Source organism: Adelges cooleyi, unplaced genomic scaffold (genome assembly GCF_023614345.1).
Source record: "Adelges cooleyi isolate 19-005CV unplaced genomic scaffold, UGA_ACOO_1.1 ACOO_flye_CR_arks_rails_tigmint_CR_PRNA_8, whole genome shotgun sequence".
Classification (NCBI taxonomy): Eukaryota; Metazoa; Arthropoda; class Insecta; order Hemiptera; family Adelgidae; genus Adelges; species Adelges cooleyi.
The window spans coordinates 9,388-35,278 of record NW_026096513.1 but is presented as its reverse complement, the minus strand read 5'-3'; the positions used below and the strand labels follow the sequence as shown (position 1 = coordinate 35,278).

Here is a 25,891-nt window from a genome sequence, read left to right as displayed (position 1 = left end):
AAAAAAAAAATACAGTTTTAAAGCAAACAACAAGTTGTGTGATTTAATAATCTATTTAACATCACAAATAGGTAATTAATTTGTAGTTTGCGGACACTCAAAAATTATTTTTAATTAAAAGTGTTTAATATAGTGTGTTACGTCGTACGATTATAATTTTTTCTCTGTTATTGGTGAGTACTAGCATTGCAGCAATACATGGGCTCGATATCGTAACAACATCCTAAATATTATAATATATAAATTTATTGTATTTTTGTAATAATTTTTTCCAAATATAATTTGCAAATAACATAAAATCTATTATTCTATTTCAGTGTAAAAAAAAAAAATGTTTTTAATTTATAATATTGTTTTAAGTAGGCCCATGTTCTGGTGTTTTTGGTTGACGCCAGCGTTGGTATTATTTGTTCTTTACTAAGGTTTCCTTTAACTTGTCTCTGTTTGCCCCGGAAAATCGATCAACCTAAATATATATAAAAAGAATTATAAATCTATTCATTTAAATCATAGATGTAACGTTATTGAGTTGATAACTTGCCTCAGCTTTAGATTTTACAAAGACAAAGGTAGGCATTGATTGAATGTTGTATTCCAATGAAGCTTCTTCGCATTCGTCAACGTCAACTTTTAACATAACAACATCTGGGAATTCGTTTGCCAACTCCTAAAAAAAAAATGTATTTTTATTAATTATGTATTAGAGTTGGAATGTATGTATTAGAATAAATCATAAATAAAACTAATAGTTTTGACTAAAAGTCATTTTCTTTTGTTGTCAAAATTCATGGTAGAATTTTTTATTATTTATATAAGTAATCTGAAGATGGTTTTTAGCCCAAACTATTAGTTACTTATATTATAATCTAAGCATTAAGACAATTTTATTTTTAAAGAAATACATAATACAGGGTGTGGCAAAATGATCTGACGGTTTTCCATTAAAAACAAACGGAAAACCGTCAGATCTTTTTTTCGCACCCTGTATAATATATAATAAAAGAGAATAAAAAAAGCTTTTTTTATAATATTTCATAAATTAAATTACTGAAGAATGAGAATTACTTCAATATATGGAGCAATCAGTTTGCACGGACCACACCATTTGGCAAAGAAGTCGATGATTACTAACTTTCCCTTGGCGTCGGTCAGCTTGGCAGCTAAGTCGGCCTATAACAAAATATAAATGTATTAATTAGTAAAGTATTTAGATTTTGTAAAACACAACTAACTTAGGCTGTGTAAAATAAAATATATACATAGATAGTTTTTTTTTTTAAAAGGACATATAATAATAGAAATCGTTCAGGGGGAACAAACAAGCGTTTCTAAAAACAATGCCATCAAAATTAAACGACCGCGGGTATGCATCAATATAGTATAAATGTTGAAAATTTGATGTGGTATTATTTTTATCTGCGCGCATCCTAACTCCCTCCCATCCTAACTGTAAAACTCTTATAACTTTAAAAATAATCCAAAACTGGTTATCGACCAGTCAAAATGTTTAGTACATTTTTCTCAATTTAAAAAGTTGATAAAATATATACGTTACCATTTAAGTTTCAAAAGTTGCTATCAAAAAAACTGGGAGAGTTGGGAGAGGGTTAAAAACAAAAAAAATAGTGAAAAATTGAGATCACATTGTATAACAATATGAAAAAAAAAAATTTTTTAATTTCTCATTAAACCCTATGATATATTGAGTGGTTCATGATAAAAGAATCACCCTGTATTTTGCAAACAAACATGAAATCATCTTATGTTAGTTTTAATATTTTTATGACAACTCATACTTTGTTCTTGTACAAAACATTACTTGTGTACAAGTCAGTTTTATTTCAATAATAATATTTTTTATTTACATATTTAGAAAAACAAACAATGAATAATATCCACAACAGCCGGAACATATGTCAAGAGGTCAAAAAAAAAGTATAATATATTATTACTATTTCCGGTTTAAAACTATGCAATCGATATCTTGTTGAAAAATATGTAGTCACTGATAAATAATGATTTAATTAGTTGTTTTTATTATTATAAACTCATTGGTTTTTGCATGTATGAGTAATACTGTTATTTCAGTCGGTTAGGTAATATCTTATCATGAAAACAGTATTTATTATATATCATACACCAGTGGTGCTGAACCATCTACTATCATCTGAGAAAAAACATATTTTACATCCACCCACCAAAAAAAAATTCACTCATAACATGCAAATATTATTAATATTTAATTCTATAGTATGACCATATACCACTAAGTACAGATCAGCACATTTACCACATCAGACACTAATTTTTGGCGCCACTATTTCCATGATTGGGTTTTATTAAAAGCGGAAGAAAAATACCAATAATGGTATTTATTTAGACCTCTGCCTATTGTTATATACACGGAAATATGCAAATTTCAAGTAGCTATAACTTTTGAACTAAAGGAGTTTGCCTAATTCTGACTTCAGGTTCGTAATCAGTGTAAAAAAACACTAGTATGGCAAAAAAAGAGTGCCTGGTAAAGTGAATTTTTTAATAATTAACTAATATTATGCAGAAAAACATTATTACTATATATACCATATGAAATAAAAAATAATAATCAATTAACAGATTATTATTGTAATGGCAATATATAAAAACAACTTAGGTAAATGATCAAATTGATCAACTTATAATGGTATAATATATAATTACATTTATTAAGAGATTATGTAGAAAGGTAAAATAGTTATAATTACTTATAAATAGACATACAATGGAAAGTAAGCCAATTACTGCATTTGTATAATTATTACTAAAAATAGACGGTCGTCATCTAGAGGGAAATTTTCAACTAGATGAGCCGTTAATATAATTTAACACTTAGCTACCCGTAGGACAGTTTAATATGTTTTTCAGAGGCATAATAATTATTAAACTAAACAATTTAACTGCATAGCAGTAATGACTATTAACAAGCGTGTAAAATATAATTGGGTATTTCCAAAATTAATTTTCTAAATCCATACGTAGTTTCGTAACTAATCGATGAGCTCGCACCGACGGATATCTAGCAATTATTACAATAGCTGTTCGTGTCGCTGCCGTTGAAACCATAGGCAAGTCAGAAAGCCCAACCACTTTGCGAGCTGTGGCGGCGGATCACATGGGGAGAAATCGTCGTCATGTTATAATATTATTGTAGTGCGTGTGTGCTCGATAGATATCCAAATTAAAAACGCCAATTACTCCCCTCCCGCTCACAGTTCGGAGGCCAAATTAAAATGAACCCTCCACTCTCCGCACTGACCCACCGGGATCCTCCACGAATTCGCCTGTAGAGAAGCAAGCGGTGGTTACATAACGACCTTGCACCGACTGCGTACAACAGCGCAAACCCGTGTCGCGGAAGTCCGTCCGACGGCCAACGCGATTATACGTACCTAATTATACTTGTCTAACTAATTGCGATCGAGCTTTGACATGTGCCTACTGCACAAACACCAACATAACAATACTTACGGCGTCGGTGACGAGGTAAACCATTTTAGTGTTGGACGGTGAAGGAAATCCAAATTACTCGATGAACGGGCGACGAGATAACGAACGGAACGTTCGAAAAAGCGTGCAACTCGGGACTGACAAACGACACACCTGGTGACTGGTCTGACAATGATTAGTGAACGGCGAACGCTTCGATCGGTTGAACGGTTGAATTATGCCGCTTGTGACAGTGTGGTCAATGATACGATGCGGCGTGATAGACGTGGTTAGTGGCGCGGCAGCCGCGTGCAACTCCGTGTCAAACAATGGCGGTCGGCAGTGTGACCAACAACAGTTTTTCGTGGTTACACCTCAAAGAGCCACTCGACACGGAGCCACTGGAAACACGACAAAAGGTCGCCCGACAAAACGTCGCCGGACAAAAAATCGACAAAACGTCGCCGGATAAAAAATCGACAAAACGCCGCCGGACAAAACGCCACCCCTAAAAAAACCGCCTCTCAGTAGTGCCAACACTAACAATACTTGTATACAATATACGATTATTAATGGTGTTAGTTGTGCTGCCAGCATGACATATTATTAAGGAGTAATTATTAGCTAACGACTCAAACGAGGCTGTTTTTAAAAAATATTTCCAGATGGCATTTTGAAAGAGACAAAAAGTCCGAACGTATATTTTTCACCACCAAAAAAACGATATTTTATTATCTCTAGAAAACTGTTTACCTATTATTGAACTGTTATCTTTGTTTATTTTATAAATGCGTGTAGGTATCACCTATAATCTATATATTTTTTAGTACGTATTGCTAAGTGTATAGGTACAAAATGGAAGTTAATGTTTTAAAGTTGCCGCGCCGGATGAATTACCTGCCAAATATACCTTCTTAGGTACGAAAGTATACACAGCCCTGTTTTACTTCGTATATTTGTTATTCTTTATTAGTATTAAGTAAAATTATATTATTATTTATTAAAAAATGGTCTTAACAATGGCGGTTCTAAAAAAAAATATGAAATAACATTTAACCACTTTTTGTATCCATTGCATTTTTTTTTATAAATATATTCATTTAAAAGTATTCCCATTTTTGCGTATATATTAGTTTTAAAATTTTAACATAAGAACATTGAGAAAATTAAAAAGTAAGGGGAAAAAAAATGACTAATTAGTTCTTGTGCGTGTACATTTTGTTTTTGTTAAGTCAGTCGGCCGAATGGACTTGGGAACAATGACTTCGCTACACCCTTGGCCAGAAATTAAGTTAATTTGTTGTGTGTGAATTTTATTTTGTATTTTGTTTAGTTAACTGTTTGTTGCACCGGTGAGGCAATTCTAGTTTTAGTACTAATGATAACCGAAAAAGGAACTTTTTTAAATTATTTAAGTTTTCAAATTATCAACATTATACATACATTACACATTTGACACTACAGTAACTCTTTGGTATTACTAGGCAACCCCATTCATCCCTTTTGAGCTACTATATACACAAAAATTTAAGTAGGTATGTATGTTGTACATAGTATACAGAACGTGCAAAGAAGTACCCAAAAATGATTGGTGTTTGTTTGAATAAAAGTTTAATATTGTTATTAGGTAGCGCAGCATTTTTATTTTATTTAATAGATAAATCAACAAATTATTTTTGAAATAATAATATGTAGAGTTTAGAAATTAAGCCCTCGAAAATATTTGTTTGTAGTGATGAGTTTTTAATATTCAGTTGTCACTGGGTGTTAGGTACATTCTGTATAACTTATCTTCTTATAAACAAAACAAAAATTTAAAGCCACCGCTGACTGAGGCGTCCAATCGAATGGACAACAGAAGGGTTATGGGGTGGCGAAGGAAGGTGTTTGTTTTGACTAGAAACCTAATAAATCTCCAAAAATAGTCTGTAACCGTTGCGAATTTAATACATACAGAAATAATGGGATATTGACGATTTATAATATTATTGAAAATAATTTTCGTTTAAGTATTTCAATGTACACCGATAATTTTCTTTAAAAAAAACTCTATTATTAACATTTAAAGCGACGGAATTCCGTCTTTTTACATAAAATCTTGTAAGCAATATGTCTGTCATTCTTTGATTATTCTGAGGATGTCTCCGGCGGGTATAGGTTGTCCAAGAAAAAATCCGAATTTCAGTTATTTGGACATAATAATGTCCGTAACCAATGGTTGTCCAAAGTACATCCCATTCTATGCCTACGTATTTTATTTGTGGTTTACTACTATATATCCATATCATGACAATATGACACCAAATACCAGTGCCCCCACAAGCGAAGGTATCAGAGAGGTCTGGGGCCCTTATGTACAGGCCGTATTGGCGCATAGGCACTGTGCCTAGGGCCTATGAAAATGTGTGGCTACTATTTTTTAGTAATCCTTTATGTTTTTTTAAATTATTATTATAAGTTAATGTACAATATGTATACGTTAGCACAACACGTAAAATATTATGTATATAAGAATTTACAGACAAAAACAATTTATTACTCGTATTACCGCCAAAATATATTTCAAAAATGATTTTTAATTTGTTAAAATTCCATAATATCAAAAGAAAAACAAGTAATTCAAAGAATTACATTTTTTTTAAAAACATAGTGTACAAGATTATCAAAGATTATTTTGGGAAGTTGACGCTCTTGCTTCTGGACCCACTTCTAGAACCTCTGCTCTAATGGAGGATTTTACACAGCAAAATTGGCCGTTTTCGGTGTGTCACTGTGATATATCAACTCACAAATTTGGAATACATTATATCCAATGTGTTATTTCATCTACAACTAAAGCTGTCTAATAATTGTAGGTAGGGATATAATATCTCAGTTTAGGACATATGATATAGCTTCATTATATAAACACTATTATTATTGAAATTCATATTTTTATTTATTCCATTTTTATTAAGCATGACCTACATGATAATAATGACCCAGATACAGGGGCGACATTTCAGTTTTTCTTAGGGTGGGGCAACATTTTTACAAATATAAATATTTTTTCCAAAACACTTAGATTCAAAACAGTAATAATACAAGTATTATAAATCTTCATACCTATTATACTTGGTAGTCAGTTCAGACGGTTTATTATAGGGTAAGTTAATGTAGGTAGTTGCATAAAAAACAGATAATTTACGGCCTTATGTATCGAAAATTTGACCAGCCCATAAAAATTGACGCCACTGCCCAGATAGATTGATATATTTTTATTGATATTGATAAAACTATAACGATGTATCTAAATATCGATAAGTATAAAATATAATGTTATTAACATTATATTGCAACTGGATGATTGTATCGATATTAAATAATCAATAAACTCGAACTGTACGTACGCCCATTCCTAGTGCAGCCTGCATGAGATGATATCGATTCTTAATAAAAATATCGATATTTAAATATAGTTGATCATCTTGTTGTTGCGCTACCTTATAAGTATCCAAAAATATACATTGCCCAGTTAAGGGTTAAAAACGATTCATTGATTCGAACAAGACGGAAGACTCAAAATTAGTTGATCACCTATTTTTGATTCAGTTGACCGTCGAGTCAACGCCGGAGATCGTACAATATTACTCATGTTACTTTGGTACTAACGGTTATTAACTTAATGAAATGTAATGAGGTAACATATTTTAGACGTATATCAATGATAATTATTAATTTTCATAATTTTCTCAAACCAAATTATAATATGTATCATGAAAAATTAATTTACATTATATTTCAGTATTATTTAGTCCTACAACTTTACAGGTTGAATTCTAAAATATTGCAATTATATAAAAAAAAATTGTATTTAATCATCAGTACGAGAAGTATAATAAATGACGAAAACCGAATGCAATGTAGGTGACCTAGTACTTTTAGGGGTAAAAATGTATTCTGTTGTATAAAATATATATATTTTATAAGTTTTTAGACTTCTTGCGATATAAATTACTATAAAAGTTGTAAATAAATGCAAAAAGTGTTGAGAGGGAGCCCAATTGATGAACCCGGTATCACTCACTCCTGGGAACCGATCACGCTCGACCGCACCACATATAGTTTTTATAATGCGTTACATTTTTTCTTGGCTAGGTCCCCTCGCCAACCCGCGATAAGGAACTTCGTTCCAAAAATAATAGGAGATTTAAATCTAACAGATGCACATCATATTATTTATGTAATCAAATCTAAATATACTTAAATTACTTAGATTAACTATTGTTAGTTTTAAATATAGATATAAAAAACATTTATTTTCGGTGGAAATATATACTATACAGGGTGATCCAACTAACGTAAGACACTCATTTTCTCTGAAAGTATGAATATTTTGCGAATTTTTTTTTCCCTAAAATTTTAGGTACATATTTAGCTACATTTTTCAATATTTAGAAAAATTTTATCTTCAACCCTTATACGTTAAATAAGTACGAACCTCGTTTTTTCAAATGGGAACATATGTTTTAAATTCCATAAATATAAAGACAAAAAATCTAAAAAAATGTTAGCGTTTGAATTTTTAATTTTCATCCATTTGTTCGCTGTTTATGACTTTGTAAAGATTTGAATTTTTGTCTATATTTCTTAATAATTTCATTCGATTCGACAAAGACAAGTAGTTTTATTACGACGGTCATCACATCAAATATAATAATAATTTGATGTTAACGCATTCCGTATCATAATCAGATATAATAAATAACCATACATTATTAGACGAAAGGTAGACTGTTACGGATAACGGACTTTACACTTTAACCTAATCTAGCTGGAGCTAGTCATTAGCTGGTTATCTCGGATAACAATCTAGTATCTAAACTATGCATCAGTTACCACGGAATAATCGAGTGACCAGTACCAATAATATATTTTATTATTTGTACAAAATCACATTATATTTATTATTTGTACATAACCTCATCGCTAACAAATTTCGACTTCGAAGTTCACACGTTTTCCATTAGTGAAATGAGAAATTGCAAACTTAATTAAAAAATGTTAGTAAATTTACATTTTACTTTATAGTAAATATGATAGCATGCGTATTGTAGTTATGTCATAACTCGTTATTTTATAATTTTTTAAATATATCAATTGATAATATTTGCTCTCGACTTTATTTTGACGTTACATTCTTGGACACACCATTAATTTAATAGGTAAGTTTATTAAAGTTTAATAGATAATTTAATACAATACGAATTCAATTAGCTTTTTTATTTTAGGTTGAATGCTTTTTTCCGAAAATCTTTTATCATTTAAAAATCAATGTTATCATGTCAGAAATATCTATGGCGTTGAGAATAGGCTATACCAATTACTATGGAAATGTCTTTTCAATTGGACCCAAGACTGAAGACCTAACAATTTTATATCAAGGTGTAAATTATAAATATAAAGCATTAATTTAATAGGTAAGTTTATTAGAGTTTAATGGGTAATTTAATACAATACGATTTCAATTAGCTTTTTTAATTTAGGTTGAATGCTTTTTTACTGAAAATATTTCATCTTTTAAAAACCAATGTTATCATGTAAAATTGGTTTTGAGTATGACATATCAATTGCTATGGAAATGTCTTTCCAATCGGACCTAAGACCTTACAATTATATATCAAGGTGTAAATTATAAGTATAAAACATTTATTTCTAATGTGACATTTTTTCATGTGAATGTATAATATCAACACTAAGCAATTTGAATGAAAAGTGTGTTGTGTTAACTTAAAATAATTATTAATGCATGTATTTGTGTATGTGGGTTGATAATACTCATATACCCGTTTCATTTATTTTTAAAAATATCAGTAATTAATGTATGAATTTCATACTACTACATACAAGGAATCGCTTCTTGATTATACCAATATTTATAATAATATGTAAGTATATTATTTTTATTTGATTAAACTTATCTAAGGTAGTTCAAATGTCTGCTTTCAGTTTAGTTATTTCTTACAATGATATAACCCATATATTGTGTGTCTGACATACATTACGGATATTTTATCATAAAGTTTTAGCTATAACTGACACAGGTATTTGGCTATCAAAGTTAAATTTTATATTAAACTTATTAATATACAATAATTCTCTCTTTTAAAAAGTAGTAATTCTATTAATTTGTATTTAATGAATTCAGTAAATCAAGTAAATTATTTTTTTGAACTTGCCTAAGATAATTCTTATAGTTAATTTTATTTATTGAATTTTGATTTTGTTAGATTTGTTTAATTACCAACGATTGTTAAAAGAAAAAAATTTAAATCAGTATTATAGAAGTTGAACAATTTCAAATGTATAGATATTGTTTTTGTTTAATATTTTTGATTGAATATTTTCAAAATAGTAACATTTGTAATTTTTAAATTTATTGTTGTATTAATAATTAGTTTATGAATATTTTATTAGTTAAATACTTATGTTATCAGACAAAAGATTATTATTGTTCTTTAAATGTTATACTATACTATATATTTGTCGTTGAAATTTATCAACACAATTGTTTGACTATGTGTTATCAATGTTCAAATTTTGTAAAATACACAGTAAAAATTAATAAAAATTGTTTTTAACTTTTTAAAGTAGGAAAATTGTCGCATACGCATTACAGCAAATATTCTTTTAACCATTATTTGCATCATTAAAGGTAAACAAATTTTATTTTTAACAACTATGCATTATAAGTTAGTATAATTGATTTTATAATTATTTGTGTTCATACATAAATATAGTATACATGTATGTATGTGTATAAAATCGGACAAACTTGTCGCGTACAAATTCCATAAAATTTAAATCCTTAATAATGTGTTTTATTACAGAATAATTGTTAAATTTAGATACTACAATTTAGCTAAGGCTATTTTTGATTTAATATTGCCACTTTTACATAATCTTAGTAAAACGTACCCGTTATAATAGATTAATAATGTCAATACTTTAATTTGTATAGTAAACAAGGAAATATCAAATAATGGTTTTCTTTTTAAACAACTAAAATCTATTAAGCTTTTAATTTTCTAGATATTAAATAGTGAAGAAAATAATAAAAATAAGAAAATACTGACTATACATAAAATCAAAATAGCAGATTCAACTGTAAAAGAATTAACTTTTCAATTTGAAATTTTTGAAACAGACATATTTTATTATAAAGGCTTTAGAATCACTATTATTATAACATTATACACCTTATAAGTTATAATAATAATTAGTAAGTACTAATAAAAATATAAGAACATATAAACTATTTAATTTAATAGTTATTAATAAAATAAAAAAGACAAGTTCTGATAATTTAATGTTTGCGTGACACAAACCCTAACTTTATTTCTGAAGTTTAAGTATCACTGTGTGATTTTGTGTAATTGAGTCACAAACTATTGATCCATATTTTTATTAACGGGATCTTAATAAGAAATAACTTGACTTAAAAAAAAATGAAATATCAATTATGTTGAAAAATTTACCGTTACAGAAAAATCAAATCTTTTTTGCCAACAGGATGGGGAAAACAGAAAAAAAAGTAAAAGTACTTTAAATCACAGTTTGGAACTACCGGCTTAAATTAAGTTGATAATTAATACAATTTCAAACTTAACTGTGATTTTGTTGTAGGTTCCTAAAACACTGTTTACAAACATCTAGTCTTTAGACAACTTAATCATTTAAACACAGTCCACTTTATTGCATTATTTTTTATTAATAAAGTTGTTTATATAATAAAAAAAAGTTAGTTATAAATGTAAAATAAGCAACATTTTAAATATTTACTGTAGAATTAAAATAGTAAGCAAATTAAATCCAAAATTCCTTATTTAGTGTAAATTGTTTAAAACAATTATTTGAGCACAGAACATATTTTGAATAAATTGAACATAACTAAACAAATAATAGTAACGCTTCTCGACGCGTGTCTATTCAATGTATGCACTTATGAGATTGTAAGCCAAATTTTAAAGCTATTGTTTACTACCTATAAAAACTAAAAATTATAATTTTCAAATAGCATAATAATGATCTGTTGTACTGTGCTGTTACTTGTTGAATGTAGAACATAGATAGTAGAAAAATATGATAACTAATGATAATAATATTTTGTATTATCATCATAGCAGCAGTTATCAACCTACTTGTACCACGGTTTTTGATTGTTATGGTTAAATAGCCATTCGTTAGCTGCTGTCAATATAGGTCTGTCAACCTACCTGTCATGACGGTGTGTTAGAAAAGTCGGTAATCTATAAATATGAAACGCTGGTCAAACAAAATATCACAAAACATTTTATTGTGTTTGGTTATCTGTGTACTCATCTATCGGACAATGCGATCATAAATAAGTATTTTATTGGCTCCCGGTCTTTGGAAAACCAAAGAAATATAACAATATTTAAGAGAAAATGTAATATCTTTACAAAGTCATAGCTAACGACTAGATGGATAAAAATTAATAATTCAAACGATAACATATTTTTAAATTTTTTGCCTACAAATTTATGGAATTAAAAACATATGTTGCCATTTGAAAACGTGAACTTAGACCCTTTTTATCGTATAAGGGATGAAAATAAAAATTTTCGAAGCATTGAAAAATGTAGTAAAACTTATACCTAAAAGAATAGGAAAAAATGTTTTTTCAAAATATTCATATTTTCCGAGAAAATGAGTGTCTTACGTTAGTTGGATCACCCTGTATATCAAATTTAGTTGCCCAACTATATTTATATCCAGTAACCCACCAAATGAAATTCAATGAAAAATCTTTCATAGGTTTTGAACATTGTTTGTCAATAATGAATTTATTATAAATTATGAAACCGCTGACAAAATGTCTAAAAAAACTTACCGCTCTAATTCCATTTCTGCCGTAGACGGCAAAGCGTCCTCTGCAGTCTGAAATATATAAAAAATTAAATAATAGTGTAAACTTAATGTGTAATAATATACTATTTTAATTACTCTATTATAATTGTACAAATCAAATTGTTTTTTTAAATATTTTACTGCAAGTGTATAGGATCATGGTACATAAAATGTGCAACCCGGACCGCTCTTATTCTGAATAGAGTATTGAAATAGTAGAAAATATCGCAGACAAGTTGGGTATAAAATTGTCAGTAACTAAAGCTTTTCGTACGCTTTCAAACATTTTAAATAAACCAAAAAAAATCACAAGATGTCACGAGGGTGATCAATACCAAATTAACAATCCTGCGGGGTCACAACCAGCAGAGTCTACAAATGCGATCGATAAAAATCAAAATTATCTACTGGATGGCAAATATTACAAAATACTGTCGGTTGACGGATCAAAAATTACTGTTAACTGTCAAATTATTTTTATTATTTGTGTTAGATAGATATACTATTATATAAACTTTGGAAAAATATGTTAAGTGTAATATTTGTTTGCGGTTTTAAAAGTAATTCATTTGTAGCAGTTATCAAATTTTAATATTTAATTCTCTGCTAAGTGTATATCACAAAAGTATATAAGTATTTATATAAAATGTTTACTCATACATTTTCGTATAACATATTTTATGAAGGTTAAAATATAATTTATCTATTTTTCATCTAGATAAAATTGTATTTATCTTTTATCTTTTAGCTAGATAAATGTTAAATGAATAATTCAATATCTTATCTAGATGATATATTACTCAATTGTCCGTTATCTTATCTAGATAACTTTATAGTTTTTATAGAAAAAAAAATGACCGCAAGTCGATTATGTGTCGGCTGGACGCCTCTCGCGCAAAAAAACAGGTGCATCGAATAGCCGACAAAACGGCCCGTGCCAAGCGAACCGAGCGTAAATGTAGCCGGCATACAGGGCCGTACTTACCTCAGGACCACTTTCCAGATCTTCTATAAAAATTTTTAAATCTTGACATTTGGACAAACACAATCTTAATTTTTTATTTCTGGCCCTTGTTAGTGGGCTATTTTCAGTTACTGCTAAAAGCCTTATTTCTTCGTAATATTGTTGACATTTGGCTATCACATGTTGCTTTTCTTCTATTAGTATGTTTTTAATCCTTTAAATTTACAAATTTCAAAACATTAAAAAGATGTACAAACACAGGTTATTAGGAAATAGATAAGCATGCAAAACCAAATAGTTAATACTAATTTCATTTAGAACTATATTCAAGCTATATAAGGTTAGTAAGTACTTATGTTCTAACATATTTTATTTTCTTATTTTGAAAAGTATATTTTCCAAATAAATTCAAATTGAGGGAAAGTAGTCATGTGGCTAACAGTTCCCCCTCATTGGTTTTTTATACTTAATATATTGTATTTAAATGTACATTTTTTATAAAAATAAATTTGATAATTTTTTAAAAACGAAAATTTTTTAAGCTTTTGTGGATTTTGATTATTGTTTATCATTAAAGAATTTTTTTTAATTTTATATAAATAGTTATTTTTAAAGAACCTGAAATTATGAAACCACTGACAAAATGTCTAAAAAGACTTACTGCTCTAATTCCTCGGACGCTTCAGTGGCCGTGGCCAACCGGTCATTTAACGGCAAAGCGTCCCTTGCAGTCTGAAATATATAAAAAATTAAATAATTAGTGTAAACTTAATGTGAAATAGTATACTATTTTAATTACTCTATTATAATTGTACAAACCAAATTGTTTTTTTTTTAAATATTTTACTGGAAGTTTATAGGATCATGGTACGTAATATGTAAAAACAGATTGACAAGTAAGCCAACCTATAATGACCTCCACTCCCTTAATCTATTGAATAAGTTCAATTAGTTCTTGACGAACGCGGTGTTCAAACAAATAGATAAGAGTTATTTGTATTAATAAACAACAAGGAGTTCAAATGTGTAGTTTTCAGTTGCGTTTCTAATTTAAATACTCTTGCAATAACAAAATGGTTTTACATGGGCGGTACATTTTCATACTACCCTAATTACTTCACACAAATGTTTACAATACATGGTTTTATCAACGGCTATTATATAACACTCGTTATATGTTTACTATCCAATAAAAGTACAATATCTTGCACTTTTTGCCTAAAATCAATTTGTGAATATGGTTTTCAAAACAATATTACGATATCACCGCCCGATGTTGTAATAGATTTCGAGAAAACTATTCAATTTTCATGTAAAACTGTTTCGCCTTTAGATAAAGTTACACGGATGTCGCTTTCATCTAACACTATCGTGGAATAAAAATATCCAGCAAAACGGCTTGAAAATTGACTACAAAGATAAGAACAGTGATATTAGAAGGTGAATAGTTCAATGCTATGGTATACCATTTCTAAGCCCAGAAAGTTTATCTGAATATTCTGTAATTCAAGTTTTTATACTATACACCCAGAACTTTTTATGTTTATAGAAAAAATAAAATAAATACAGTTAGAAACTTACATTAAATTAAATAGCTTAATTTAAAAATTTTAATATCAGTGCTCTAAGACCAAACAAAAACGAGAAAAATTGCAAAATATTCAATAATTTCAATTCAATAAAACAAATTCAAGATTTAAACAAATATCAAAAAAAATTATCAGATTTTTATGCTATCAGCGTTTTGCTTATAGAGCCTCTCATTCTGATTATAATGTAACAATAAAATTGTTTATTATACAAGTGCTAAAACAGCAATTCACGGAAATTAAATTGAAATTATTAGCAACCTCTTAGCTACGGAGCGCCAGCTGGTGTTTAAACAAAAAAATCTACTGGATCAGAGCGTAGTCAAATCAAGAGCTCGCGAGGCCCTTTTTTCCTCTTGGCAGACAAGATGGAACGCGTCCCCCAATGGACGGTGGACCCACCGATTGATCACCGGTATTAAATCATGGCACGACAGAAAGCACGGTGAAATAAACTTCCACCTAACGATGATGGCTGGGGGGGGGGGGGTGAAATGACTAACATCTGTGCTACCCTCCAGTCTTTGATATAATGTAAGAAAAAAAAAAAAAGGTTAGGTTACGTTAGGAAATTAGCTTATAAGCATTTATGGATTGTAAAAAAAGGGGAAAAAAAATTTGGCCATAGTCAATTTTTTAGTATTTTAGACTTACCAAATCCGGCCTTGGAGCACGGGGGAACTCTTTCACCTCCTCGTCTAATTGTCTCTCTTCTCCCTAAACGCAAAAAAGCTAATTAATACAATATTTAAATATATGTAAATAACAACTCGAGGTTTAATATTTCTCTACTCCAGTTTTGGCATATTTTTTTTTTTTATTACAACTGTAATAGACTACTACAGCTTTTGGGGCGTACAATCGTTAGGTTAGGTTAGGTTAGGAAGTTAGCTTATAAGCATTTATGGATTGTAAAAAAAGGGGGAAATGTAAATAGGCACTGTATCATTGCATTTGTTTATTAAAAGATGATAACATTATTTTCAGCTAATTCATAAAATAACAATGTTACTAACAAGAAGAAGAAGAGACTTACCTTATATTCAGAAGACTGTTCCAAACTTTCTACAGAAGCTTCAGCGTAATGTGTGTTTGGTAAGGTTGCCTTAGCGTTTTGGTTATCATCCTAGGTTAACATAAATAATAACACATGTATAATTAGTTGAAAAAATATAATAAAATTGTAAGCTCAATAAGTCGCGAAGCGACCGAACAAACCTTTTAGAAAACACGACAAGATATGTACTATATACAATATTATAACACTGTGTAATAGTAAGTCTAGAGGCAGGAAGTGAGTTCTTGTAGTAAATATACACACATACACGCCCCGATTAAGAGAATAATTTATAAATATTTAAAATAGCCATTCACCGCCACTTCCCCCTTGTTTTTCTTCTATTACAAATCTATTCCAAGAATTTTCCAAAATCATTGTGGGCAGAGGCAGTTAACTTAGCAATGTTTGTGTTAAAACGCACAGGTGATTCGGGTCAAGTAAGCAAATCTCCTTATGAATTATGGTTCGAAAAATCATGCAAAATAGACAAGTACATAGAAGGTAAAATATACAAATCCTATACCTATACCTAGTTTGCTAACTATCAAATAACAAAACAAAGTAGCTCCTATTGTACCGTTATTCCACTTCTAGTCCTATATTACTTCACGGTAATTATATTGATCAGTGTACCAGAAAAGTTTAGGATGTAAAAAAAATATATATAGAAATAATTTAAGTAAAATTGTATGTTGTAATTATTATGATTACTTTCTGGACGTGGTTTACGGCCGTTTACCTTGGCTGACTAAGTATAAAGAAGAAAATTAACTATCAATATTAATGTTCTTATATTCTAAGAACATCCCTGTTCGCATACATAAGTTTATGAGGAAAATATACAAGTAATCGACTCCTATCAGTATAATGTGTTATTTAATTAGAAATATTGAAGTCGTAAGTATAGGTAGTACCTATAATAAAATACGTTTAGAGTTTTTTGTTACTTCTGCTAATAAAATAAAATGTAATAAACTCTTCATATTTACTTTTTGGAATTCCTATTTAAAATTAAACATAATATTTGTACTATTGTTTTATTATACCAAATAGTAGATACATTTTTTGTAATTAGATCCGAAAAATAAATCTTTAATAATATGGTCTTATCTATAATTATCTCACTTATCTCTTATCGGCGATTGTAAACTGCGCCCAAGGCACAGGTAAACACAAAATCATACAATATGTAAACTGCGACCGAGTTTTTATCAAGTGTAAAAAGGTTACATGTTAACTGCGCCCGAGTTCTTATCGAGTGAAGTTAAGGTTCATTTATACTATTTAATTTAATGTAGGTATGTTTCTATTAAAATTGCTTTTAATTTTTCTAAAAACATAAAAATATTTGGATGAGTTGTTTAAAAACTAGAACTAAAATGGGTATGGAATGACTCGCATGCATTGATGGTTAAAAATGGCTCTTCTGATGCTTGAGCCATATTTCAGGTGGATACTGACTTCTTCACACTATAATAATCTACTAAATAATTCGCAAACGTGTCACTCTTTCGTCGTCGGGCTTAGATATCATTAAAAAATTTATAAAATACTCAGATACACTGTTATGAACCCCTGAAATATTTAGTATTAATTAGAGTAGTATATAAGTTATATTAATATTTCGCAATTGGAGCAACAGGTATCATGCGTAGACGCGGTCGGCCTAAAAGAATGTGTCTATTATTTTAAAACCGGGGCAAATCTATAGTATCTAATTACAGACCAAAAGCAAAAATCGTTCCAATTCCTAAGCTTTTAGAAAAACTCATAATGTCCACTTTCGCACAGACATTTAAAAATACCTTAGACTCCAATCGACATGGTTTTTTATCTGGCAGGTCGACTGACACTAATTAGATTTGTTTTCTATCTAACTTAATAAAATCTACGGAAATTGGCCTTCAAGTAGACGTTATATATATATATACTGATTTTAGTAAGGTGTTCGACTCTGTTAACCATTCAATCCTTATTTCTAAACTTAAATCCATAGGCATCTCTGATCCTCTTCGATCCTGGTTTAGCTCTTACCTGTCAAACAGATGTCAACAAGTTAAAGTAAACGACCATCTATCCTCACGTTTTCCTACTACCTCTGGAGTTCCCCAAGGCGGTCACATTTCTCCTCTCCTATTCCTTATTTTTATTATGGACATTGTTATACACAGTTAGATTAATATAAATAATAATATTCGCTGATGTTTGTTATGAAACCCAAATTACACGAATGACAAGTTGTGCCGGTGTAGCACTGGCGTATGGTAGACAATTGCACCATATGTTGCATGGAGTTTGTTTGGTCAACACTAGGCGTGTCTGAATAATTAAAAGCAGGAGACAACTCATTTTCTTTTTGGCCGTGTGGTCATATCTTATCATTGTGCCTTAGTCAGAACCATCATTTAAAACTACTTTATGAGTATTATGACTAATATTATCAGTAATTGTACCCTTCTGCCAATTTTCACCTGTTTTTCTGTAATCTTTAACTAACACACCATCCTCCTTATCTAAATTTAAGTCTCTTTTACCCCCGTTTTTTATTTGTGTTACTTGATTATTAATAACTACTTCGTTGGTGTTTGGTATTAATAAATCAAATAGTGTTTGTGTCGAATGACCCAACATGAGTTGAGCGGGAGATTCGTGTGTTGTCGGGTGAGAAGGGACTCCTGTTAAATGCCTAATATCTAGTTTTTTACAGGCGTGAAAAGGCGTGCATTCGGGCTTTATTTCAACGTCGGACTTGTTTCATGCTATAAAGAAGATGGCCGTCATATGTCTGATGTAATTTTTAAAAAATGAAATGGCACTCATTTACATATCATAAAATATTAATAAAATGTTTGTACATCTAAAATATACTGAGTTATGTCTATCTATTTTTGACCCTATTCGTTGGCAGCGGGGGCACGCTGCACCTTAACTATCGATTCATTGTTTTTCACAAACGCGTCGTACGCAAACACACGGTGAACGACACTCCACTGCGCTATAGTGATAACTAAATGACATCTGACGGATCGAATGAGCTTATCTAGACCTGCCTACTCCCATTCAATGTTGAGAAAAACCCATCTATTTTTGTCCCTATTTCCGTGGCCCACCCTGTATTATATTGTATTAAACTTATATATATATACATTATAATAATAATGTACGATTGTGTTAAATGAAAGCGACATCCATGTATGTTTATCCGAGGCCAAATAGCGAGCGAGTGCTAAAACACTCGGATATCTGCCGTCCTCATTATCAATGCTAATTCCACATGCTGACAAGAAACCTCGTCATGGCAATTTATGCAATTTGGTAAAAGTGGTAGAAACCCTAAAATGTTAATATTCCCGTGATTGTATTGATTCGGACGCTGTTTGCATTTCATACCGATGACGAGAAGCTGGACGCAGCTTACATGTAGGTACTAACCTTTTTCCACTTGATAAAAACTCGGGCGCAGTTTACACATACGTTTTTTAAACCAAATTATAAACGAGGCGCGGTTTACGTATGCCCAAAAACTCAATAGATAATCGTTTTCTTGCACCCGGCCTTAAAGGTGCGCGTCCACAAGTCCGCATCGGACGGATTTTAGTGTGCTATAGCCAATACTGGAAAAATTGCACATCCGATTGATACGACCCGTCCGATGCGGACATATGGACGCTTACCTTAACACGTAAAGATTGTCAGCTGGCCCTGGACAAGCGGAGTTGTGTGTGCGACCGTTTCCCTAAGTATGACAATGAAATATTTTTGAAATTCATACGTACGGATTGTAACCACCGAGAGCAGCAATAGTCAACCAGGTAGGCACAACCGAACCCCGCCACAAATCCGCCGGCCGCATACAATTTAAGTGACATCATGTTTCACAAAATCGAGTATGTTGCTGAGACGTGATGACGAATAACGAAAAACTGAATACTGTTATAAGAATAACGAAAAACTGAATACTGTTATAAGAATAACGTAAAACTGAATTCTGTTATATAATAATAAATAACAACCAATAATACCTAACAATGATTTAAAAAGCCATTATTATTATTTATTCTATTCGGATAGCTTTTAATCAGCTGTTAAAATTCCGAGCTTTTTAAAAACCCAAAAATGTTTTTTTTAATACATTTCATAACCAATACTTTTTAATGTCTATACAAATGACCAGACCATTATGGGAACTACTCGTCGTTTCCTGAATGCCGACGATTTAGCGACAACTGCGCAGGGGAAAACTTTCAGTGAAGTGGAACACACACTCGCACATGCGCTGGAGAAATTGGACAGATTGTATACACAGAACTCACTAAAACCCAACCGAGCAAATAAGCAAATAAGTGTATTCCAGCACAACCAAAATAGGTTATTTTTTGTTCGCGGCTTTTGGCGATTTAAATAAAAATTGTAACATTTGAATTTAAAAAACTAGTAAACGAGTAAAACAACATTTTTTTTTACTATGTAATAGTCATAATATGTCAGTAATATGTCATAAGTGTAATTAATCATTAACGTGTATTAATAGTCCTACAACTTTACAGGTTGAATTCTAAAATAGTGCAATTATACAAAACAAATGTGTGATTCAATCATCTGTACGAGAAGTATAATAAATGATGTAAAACATAAAAATAAATAACATTTATATTCGCAATTTGAAGAAAATCCAAATTTGCCTTTTTCCAAAGACAAAAATCCTATTTATTCGAGTCGTGTTCGGAATAGTAAAAGCAGCTAAAGTGTCTACATCCAGCCGTGTACCGGATAATAAATCCTTTTGGGGTTCTCTAATGGGATTTGTCGGGCAGCACGGGTTAGGAATTTTTTACAACAGTAATTAGGGTCGACGACGTGCCTGCTAAATCAATATTCGAAAATGTTTTCATATTATATAGTCATAATTCATATATCTATTTGAATAGGTATCGTTTGGTATGAACGACCAAAGCAAATTAGACAACGAATCAATACTGGACAATACTGCATTCCAACCCATATAACGGACATTTTTCAGTTCAGTTTTTTTTAAAAATATTATACCTAAAATATTGTCATTTTGTACGTGGAAGCAAATGAGCTGGAGAGAGAGAGAGAGAGAGAAGGAGGGATAAACAGGTATATTGATAGCATCGTAAAAAAAAGAAACGATCCGGAAAATATTAAACCGGAATGGGGCGAGACCATAAAATAAAGGTCTACAAAAGTTAGATAAGGGCAGATCATGACCGAGTCGTGCATTCGGAATACATTATATTGTTTGTTTAATCTCTCGAATATAGAGTGCACTCTTATCTTGTCAGTGTTTTAAATATATTATATTTTGTTAGTTTGTCCTATCTCATAATATTCTAGTTTAAAGCCACCTTGACCGAATTCTCTGACCTAAAGACGGCGTACCCGCGACATTTATGCATTTACTTGAAAATAAATAAGAAAAAGTTCAATTTTGTCAAATTATTTTTGTTATATTACTTGTCCACCCTCTGATTGGGGTTCGTTTTATTAGTTACCACGTTCAATCGTTCTGACTGCATTTTTTTTTTTTTTACATGGACATGTCTTATGGCAGGGGTCGTTCACAGTGCTGACGTCATTAAGTATATATATATATATATATATATATATTTCTTCTGTCCGTGTGTAAGTATGCAAACTCCTCTCGATTAATGACTTCAATATTTTTTTAAAATTTGTTTATGTCAACTTTTTTTGAGTGAAGTTAAACGGTTCCACGTTAAATACCCAAACAATTACCCATTAAAGTAAGTATGTCTTAGTGGCGTAACGGTTAACACTTTGAACTAATAATCAAGAGGTTTCGGGTTCGAATCGAGTCAGACAAAACTACCTATTTTGTATTTTTTTAATTTTTTAATTTATATTTCAACGGTTAGAAACATTTGAAGCCTCAAAAAAAATCAATTTAACTTGACCTATCGGCTTCTAGACAAAAAAAAAATCTATTATCGTCAGCGGATTTATATTACACAATTTTTTCTTTCTCTTTATAAGAATAACTACAGTGATCCGATCAGCCTAACACACCGGCAAAGATAACAGATATGGACATAGGTTTTAAGTACTCGTGAGCTCGACAAAACAAAAAAAACTCCCCGTCGACCGGCACCCCGTACCGGTAAAAGGGCGTTTAACGACACCAAAGCACTGTGTACTATTATATAAAGCCGTGACAAGACGTGACAGCGTTTCTCGGTGATGTCAAAAAAAAAAAAATGAGTTGGCCGTCGAAACGACTTTGCCCTAAAAAAAAAACGTCACAAAAAACCCGTACCTATCGTCGCTCAAAATCCAAAAAACCTTCAAGTACTTAAGGGCAAAGACTACGACGGTTTTATGTTGTAAGACTTAGTGGTGATAGGGTTTTTCATTTTTTTTTTTTGAGAAAACATGTACGGTAATGGTCGATTGTACCCCATATGTTACGGCCCCACTAACAATAAACGCGATTTTTCGCCATTACCCTTTGTCTTAGGGTCACCAGCCCTTTACATTAAGGTTCTGGCGCGATTCAGACAGGTCGCCGACGTCAAAATGGCATAAAAATCCACTCCTTGACCGAAAACCCGCCAAAACCAAAAAACTTACCCGGCCGCCGGCGGCCGTTGCTATGCAAAATAACAAAGCCTGAAAATTACTAATTTTCAAATGAAAATGGGAGTTTTCCCGGATTTCTCAGCCGCTAGGGCGCATCGAAGGCCGCTCGATCCCTCGTTAGATCCACGAGATCACGGTCTGTCCGACGATGCCAGGCGCGCGAAGAAACAGCGGTTGTTAGCGCCGCGATTTGCCACTAAAACTACTGCGCTTAACCACGACGTACCCTGCTAGTTTCGCGTCTTCCGCCGGTCTCAGGGCCTCGGCCTGATGTTGCTTAATGTTGCCTACAAAATGTTGTCTTACTGGCCCCACTCGACGGTGTCGAGCCACGGACAAAGGAAAGATCTCAGGGGACGACAAATGCATGTATATGCTAGTCGAAGGGTTTGATATAATATGTGCTACAGCTTGTGTCTACGGTATGTGTCTATTTTTCCAATCGTAAATCCATCGGTTCAGCACTAATTACTCGGTCGACAGCAATATGCACCTGTGTAGGTAATAACAGCTGTTGTTAGGCTTTTAGTTATTAGGCTTTTGTGCTGGCCGATTTCAGTATTAATATTACTTGTTAGCGACCTCGAGTAAACAACTAATGTTTCACCAGACGTCGAACAGACACGCAACGCGAAAGTATTTTTTGTTGTTACGAGTCAATCCAAGTCATTTCAAGTCATTCCAAGTCATTCCAAGTCATTCCAAGTTTACCGAAGTCTTTAAAGGATGTATGAATACATTGCGGCGGCATTAGCGGGCGGCGTCGTGACCGGCGCTGGTTTTCTCTATTACAATGTAAGTATCGACAGTCCAGTAAACCTACCCTAATGCCTCGGTGCTTCCTTAAATAATAATAATAATTATAACTATAAACAGAGGAAATGCGCCGCAAAGTACGCCGCGGAGTATGAGAGATTGCGTCGTGAGCACGCAAGAGAAATCGACAACTTAAACAACGAATGGGCGCGAGTGCTTTCAAATAGCAATGACGCAATGAGAAAGCTGCATGAAGAAAAAGATAAGCTACAGTCAAGTTACAATGATGTAGTAAACAAAATGCGAATGCTGCAGCATGAAAACGAAAAGCTCGAATCGATACGTCAAAACCTGCAGGCAAAAAAAGAAAATCTAGAATCAAGTTATGACGACGTAGTAAACCAAATTCAAATGCTACTGGCGGAAAAAGAAAAGCTAGAATCGATGTGTCAAAAGCTACAAGCGGAAAAAGAAAAGCTAGAATCGATGTGTCAAAAGCTGCAGGGAGAAAATGATAAGCTAGAATCAAATAACGCAGACATACTAAACCAAATTCAAAAGCTGCGGGGCGAAAAAGAATTGCTAGAATCGATATTTCAAAAGCTGCAGGGAGAAAAAAAAATGTTAGAATCGATATGGCAAAAGCTGCAGGGAGCAAATGAAAAGCTACAATCCAACTACGACGAAATATTAAACAAATTGGAAAAACTGCAGGAAGAAAAAGAGAATCTTGAGTCAAAGTACAACGACATAGTAAACAAATACCAAGTACTGCAGAAAGAAATGAAAAAAAGAGAATCGGCACACTTGGGCGAGATGGAGATAAAGACAGACGAGCTAAACGATTTAAAGTTCAAATTAGGGAAAAAAACGCATCGCTTAAATTGCACCCAAACGGCATTGTACCAGCTCGAAAATGGTCCCCGCCGCCGCCCTAGGAACGTGCAGATGGCCAATAAAGGCGGTAAGTGAAAATACAAATAATAGCAGTTTTTTTTTTTTTAGGGACTATAACACACGCCTCGCAATTAATCTAACTACTACCCCTTGATGATTTCAGTGAGCGTTGAGTTATGTAATCATAGACCAACCAATTGACAACCGGTTGTTCGCACTCGGTTGCTCGCACTCGGACGAGCACACTGCTTTTGGGCGTCGACGATGTCAAGCTTTAAGTTATCCATAGTATTAATATGTTTGTGACGATTTTAACGAAATTCTTGATCTGTTTGAAAGGCCAGTTGCTTATGAAATATGACATGGTTCAAACGTCGGCCGCGGCTTCGCACGGTGGCACGGGGATGCGACAGGTGGATTTTCAACGACTCTGCCCCCGCACGGATCCGGCTGAGCTTGAGCACGATGGCTTGGGTCGTGTCGACTTTGAGGGCATCCGGCGATTGCGGCGACATAGACCTGCGCATCTCCGGAAAACGTCTGGCTGGGCCGATTAACGTGACCTCTGCGAGAGATAAACACGTGCCCTCGAGCCGTTCGTGCGGAACGTCCGTCGTGGCGCCGTCATGCTGGAACCAAACGTCGTCCGCGTCCTCGTGGTTGATGAGAAAAAACTGGTTATCAATGGTCTCGACAATAGAGTGCGTAACTGATGATAAACGATTTTTTTTTCAGCCATACGGTCGTAGACTACGTGTGGTTTCGGCGGACGCCACGGCGGAAGTTCCCGGAGTTGCGGGTGTATGCTGCCAGACATCACCGATGACCTCGCAGTCAACCCGGCCCGTGCCACCGCTCGTTCAGCCGGATCTATGCGGCAGACTCGTGGAAATCCGCCCCAGCGGCGGCGGACGTTTCAACGATGACATATTTGAAGAAAAAAAACGGCCACAAGAATTTCGTTAAGATTGTGTTTTTTATTTATTCAATGTACAGCTTATAAAAATGTAAAAATATTCTAAAAATACCAATGTAAAAATGTGTTAAATAAACCATGTATAACTGTATATACTTGTTATTATTGAGAAGTTCTTGCACGGGGCCTACCGTACATTATAATTTATGAGTATTATTGTACAAAAAAAAAAATATGCCTAATTATTACTGCATAGCAATTAATAGGAGGTAAAATGTTAGCTCGACGGTCGAATATGACTATTTATTATTGAAGATTTCAGTTTACATAACATGATAGATAATAAGATTAATTAATATCATAGTTAATGTGTAGGTAGATATTATATATTGTATTAATGTATTAATTATTAGATATAAACATAGGTGCAATTAAGGAGGGGAAGCTTAGAGGGTCGTACTGTTTATGTATTAACACATCTGCTTATAAAAATGTTTAACACAAAAAAACCATAAGGTTTTTGCAGAGTCGATTATTTTATTATTCAATGTTATTTATCAATTTCCATTTTTGTAACTTGTAAACGTTCGTTTTCTGCTTTGAGAAGAATAAATGTTTGGCTTTGGGTCAAAATCCCGGCCTTTCCGGTTAATGTCGACGGCCGTGGAATGGCAATTTTCAATATTTTATCCCTTGTTGGAACTTTGCCCAGT

At 32.2% G+C, this 25,891-nt stretch overlaps 3 protein-coding genes and 1 long non-coding RNA gene across 4 annotated transcripts; 2 read left to right on the top strand and 2 right to left on the bottom strand.

Annotated features, from left to right (window-relative positions):
* Positions 1 to 224: 224 nt before the first annotated feature.
* On the bottom strand, positions 225 to 3,716 carry LOC126845715 (thioredoxin-2). Its single transcript, XM_050584559.1, has 4 exons — positions 3,508 to 3,716; positions 1,066 to 1,170; positions 542 to 667; positions 225 to 466 (listed from the first exon to the last, which is right to left on the bottom strand). Exons 1-4 carry the CDS (start codon positions 3,529 to 3,531, stop codon positions 404 to 406), a joined length of 318 nt encoding a protein of 105 aa, XP_050440516.1. The 5' UTR covers positions 3,532 to 3,716; the 3' UTR covers positions 225 to 403.
* Positions 3,717 to 7,925: 4,209 nt separating this feature from the next.
* LOC126845770 (uncharacterized) lies at positions 7,926 to 9,747 on the top strand. Its single transcript, XR_007686823.1, has 3 exons — positions 7,926 to 8,669; positions 8,736 to 8,924; positions 8,991 to 9,747. It is a non-coding gene; the product is annotated as an uncharacterized LOC126845770 (long non-coding RNA).
* Positions 9,748 to 11,655: 1,908 nt separating this feature from the next.
* LOC126845864 (uncharacterized) lies at positions 11,656 to 17,988 on the bottom strand. The gene is made up of 7 exons (XM_050584854.1): positions 17,920 to 17,988; positions 15,965 to 16,054; positions 15,583 to 15,645; positions 14,001 to 14,071; positions 13,361 to 13,553; positions 12,359 to 12,405; positions 11,656 to 11,753 (listed from the first exon to the last, which is right to left on the bottom strand). The coding sequence occupies exons 1-7, from the start codon at positions 17,986 to 17,988 to the stop codon at positions 11,717 to 11,719; spliced, it is 570 nt and encodes a 189-aa protein (XP_050440811.1). The 3' UTR covers positions 11,656 to 11,716.
* A 5,314-nt stretch (positions 17,989 to 23,302) lies between these two features.
* LOC126845863 (golgin subfamily A member 6-like protein 22) lies at positions 23,303 to 24,337 on the top strand. The gene is made up of 2 exons (XM_050584853.1): positions 23,303 to 23,404; positions 23,486 to 24,337. Exons 1-2 carry the CDS (start codon positions 23,336 to 23,338, stop codon positions 24,335 to 24,337), a joined length of 921 nt encoding a protein of 306 aa, XP_050440810.1. The 5' UTR covers positions 23,303 to 23,335.
* The last annotated feature ends 1,554 nt before the right edge of the window (positions 24,338 to 25,891 follow it).

What these genes read in the sequence shown, in the direction of transcription:
- LOC126845715 (XM_050584559.1), bottom strand. Translation starts at nt 3,531, where the DNA reads ATGGTTTACCTCGTCACCGACGCC. An exon ending in TTTACCTCGTCACCGACGCC is followed by an intron (nt 1,171 to 3,507) that starts GTAAGTATTGTT and finishes ATTTTGTTATAG; the next exon opens with GCCGACTTAGCTGCCAAGCT. An exon ending in TTGTAAAATCTAAAGCTGAG is followed by an intron (nt 467 to 541) that starts GCAAGTTATCAA and finishes ATATATATTTAG; the next exon opens with GTTGATCGATTTTCCGGGGC.
- LOC126845863 (XM_050584853.1), top strand. Translation starts at nt 23,336, where the DNA reads ATGTATGAATACATTGCGGCGGCATTAGCGGGCGGCGTCGTGACCGGC. An exon ending in CTGGTTTTCTCTATTACAAT is followed by an intron (nt 23,405 to 23,485) that starts GTAAGTATCGAC and finishes AACTATAAACAG; the next exon opens with AGGAAATGCGCCGCAAAGTA.
- LOC126845864 (XM_050584854.1), bottom strand. Translation starts at nt 17,988, where the DNA reads ATGCCTATGGATTTAAGTTTAGAAATAAGGATTGAATGGTTAACAGAG. An exon ending in GTGCTCCAAGGCCGGATTTG is followed by an intron (nt 14,072 to 15,582) that starts GTAAGTCTAAAA and finishes TATATATTTCAG; the next exon opens with ACTGCAAGGGACGCTTTGCC. An exon ending in GCAGAAATGGAATTAGAGCG is followed by an intron (nt 11,754 to 12,358) that starts GTAAGTTTTTTT and finishes TCATATTTATAG; the next exon opens with ATTACCGACTTTTCTAACAC.